This window comes from Penaeus monodon, unplaced genomic scaffold (assembly GCF_015228065.2).
Source record: "Penaeus monodon isolate SGIC_2016 unplaced genomic scaffold, NSTDA_Pmon_1 PmonScaffold_8691, whole genome shotgun sequence".
NCBI classification, from domain to species: Eukaryota; Metazoa; Arthropoda; class Malacostraca; order Decapoda; family Penaeidae; genus Penaeus; species Penaeus monodon.
Window position 1 is genome coordinate 11,170 of NW_023663983.1, and position 1,331 is coordinate 12,500.

Sequence of the window (1,331 nt, forward strand, 5' to 3'; positions counted from 1 at the left end):
TATTGGCCCGTCTTAGGGTTAATGCAACCAGATTAACCCACTTCACTCCCTATATTGAGAACTTCCCTCCACAGTGCCTGGAGTGCCACACAAACCTTTCAATAGTACACATACTAACAACCTGCCCAAAATATAATAATAATGAAATAAATATAAAAAATTATTTTAGAAACAAAAACATTCAATTTACAAGCTCAAATTTTCTATACAATAACAAAAAAGATAATAAGTAAAGTAATCACTTTTCTAAGAGAGACAAAACTTTATGACCTTATATAGATTGATAGAATGAATAGGATCCAATGGCTTAATAACCTTGGCCACATGCTGCTGGTTGATAGCCAAGAAATCCAACAAAGAAAGAAAGAAAGAAAGAAAGATGTTATTTTTATTGTAAACATTAGAATTAATATAATTAGCTACATTAGTAGCAGCAAAATAAGATAGCGTAAAATATTTACGCAAATCAACGAAAAGGATGAACGGGCGAGACAGGCAGTCCTCGTTACTGGCTTATTAGTGACATAGTACAAGTGTAGCTATCTAAATGTAAAAACAATTAAACAAGTAAACTCACAGTGGGCATGGCATGTACGTACATTTTACAATTTAAAAATATATATAATTCATATATATATATATATATATATATATATATATATATATATATATATATATATATATATATATATATTTTTTTTTTTTTTTTTTTTTTTTTTTTTTTTTTTTATGAATTTTTATATATGTACAAATATATATACAGTGGACTCTCTCTATCTCGAACTCGCAAGGGACCAAAAAAATTGTTCGAGATAGAGAAAATTGCTTCAAAAATCAATATTTTTACTGGTACAGCAAAAAGGGGTTGGTAAAGGTTAATTAAAGATGTAATAGACTTCAATTTTCAGTGCTCAAAAGATTTTACAATCAGAAATTTCTAATTCGATACAGGATTAAAAAATGTGTAATGTCTTTTTGCTTAAGAGATCCGCTCGATCACTTTCATAAAGACGTTCAAAATAAAAAAAAATCGCTCTTTTCATTTGTCCACTTTTGTCACTGAACATGGCAGCATCTTTCAAAACTTCTAAAGCTGATTCAATCGCAGATCTCGAAGGCTTTTCCGCCACAGGATCTCTTCATCACCACTCTCTTCCTCTTCCTTTTCTTGGTTCTTCAGCCTGCTCACGATATCATCTTCATTCATCTCAGGGGCTGTTGCAATGACGTCGTCGTCCAAGCTCACTAAAGCAGTGACGGTGACATCATTTGGCACCATTGATGAATCTACTTTCCTCAAGTTATTCAAGCTTTCTTAAAGATCTTTAAAC

General features: G+C 31.3%; 1 protein-coding gene across 1 annotated transcript in view; it reads right to left on the reverse strand.

Annotated features, from left to right (window-relative positions):
• Positions 1-1,087: 1,087 nt before the first annotated feature.
• Positions 1,088-1,331, reverse strand: part of LOC119571930 (tigger transposable element-derived protein 7-like) — a 656-nt gene continuing 412 nt past the window's right edge. Inside the window, exon 2 of the mRNA XM_037919004.1 lies at positions 1,088-1,314. Within this exon, the coding sequence (XP_037774932.1) occupies positions 1,088-1,314 (227 nt within the window). The remainder of the gene's footprint in view (positions 1,315-1,331) is intronic.